The following is a 1,384-nucleotide window of genomic DNA, read 5'->3' as shown; positions in this document are numbered from 1 at the left end:
CCGTCCGGCAAGCGCTTTGCGCCCTGCTTCACCAGCTCTTCTCTCTGAAGCCGTCCCTGATTGAACATGCCATGCCACAATTCCGTGAGGACGGTCAAGGTTTGATCAACTCTACAGAATCGCTCTGGAAGATTCTACGCAACGCTATAAACGATCCCCGGGCAGGACCTGCAATTATGGTCCTTGATGCCCTGGATGAATGTGCTGAATCGGAGTTTACGGACCTGATGCGGAATATTGAGAGCCAATTCCGCAGCGACCAGTTGGGCTACGGCAAGTTGAAGTATCTTCTAACATGCCGCCCGTATGACCAAATTGTGTCCAAATTCCGCGTCCTACTGGACGCTTTTCCAAATATCCATATACCAGGAGAGGAAGAGTCAGGAACCATCAGTCAGGAGGTGAATCGCGTTATTACGCACCGGATTAATCAGCTGTCGATGAAGAAGCGCCTCTTACCCCAAATCAAGAGCTACCTAGAGAAAAGACTACAGGAGACTACCCACCGCACGTATCTCTGGGTATACCTTGTGTTTGACTACTTGGAGAAAGACGACTTTAAAAAGACACTAAAGGGGGTCGAGTCCGCTGTTGCAACACTTCCGAGGAGTATCAATGAGGCGTATGAGCAAATTCTTAATAAGACTAACGAAGATCCGATGGTTCGGAAAGCCTTGAGTATTATCTTGGCAGCGAGTCGGCCACTAACCCTCTCGGAAATGAACGTTGCCGTGAATATTGACTACACATCGCAGTCCATCCACGACCTCGACTTGGAGGATGACGAGGACTTCAAGACGCGTCTCAGATCTTGGTGTGGATTATTCGTCTCAATCCATCAAGGCAATATTTATTTCATTCACCAAACAGCTCGCGAGTTTCTCCTCGCAGATTTGGCATTGCCCACAGCTGTTTCGTCAGCGCTGCACTGGCATCACTCCATCATGATCCAGGAGGCACACGCCGTTCTGGCGGAGCTTTGCGTGCTCTATCTGAATTACTTCAACTCCAATGTTAGTCTACCGACAGATGCGAATGGGGAAGCCGGCCACTCTTTCGATAGATATACCTTTTTAAAATATTCGGCCCAAACTTGGGGCACTCACTTCCGCGAGGCTCGCGTCGCCGATGGCGCCGCCATTATACCTTTCGCCCTAAAAATTTGTGATCCGGATTCAAAGAGCTACTCGGCATGGTTTAGAATTTATTGGCAAACTACTGGTATGGCAACTACTGCGGATTTTACGGATCTCATGATAGCATCGTACTATGGCCATCATGTGGTTGTAAAGCTACTTCTCGAAAAGGGTCCAAAGATCGAGGCGAAAGACAGTCAAGATGGTCGGACGCCCTTATTGTGGGCCGCTGAAGAGGGGCATGAGGC

At 49.3% G+C, this 1,384-nt stretch overlaps 1 protein-coding gene across 1 annotated transcript; it reads left to right on the top strand.

Annotated features, from left to right (window-relative positions):
- Positions 1-780: 780 nt before the first annotated feature.
- On the top strand, positions 781-948 carry FOIG_16922 (uncharacterized protein; the record flags this gene model as incomplete). The annotated part of the gene is made up of 1 exon (XM_031218402.1): positions 781-948. The coding sequence occupies one exon, from the start codon at positions 781-783 to the stop codon at positions 946-948; it is 168 nt and encodes a 55-aa protein (XP_031051884.1).
- Between the last annotated feature and the right edge of the window lie 436 nt (positions 949-1,384).

This window comes from Fusarium odoratissimum (genome assembly GCF_000260195.1).
Source record: "Fusarium odoratissimum NRRL 54006 unplaced genomic scaffold supercont1.324, whole genome shotgun sequence".
In the NCBI taxonomy this organism is placed as follows: Eukaryota; Fungi; Ascomycota; class Sordariomycetes; order Hypocreales; family Nectriaceae; genus Fusarium; species Fusarium odoratissimum.
The sequence above is the reverse complement of the archived record's forward strand: the minus strand, read 5'-3'. Positions and strand labels throughout refer to the sequence as shown.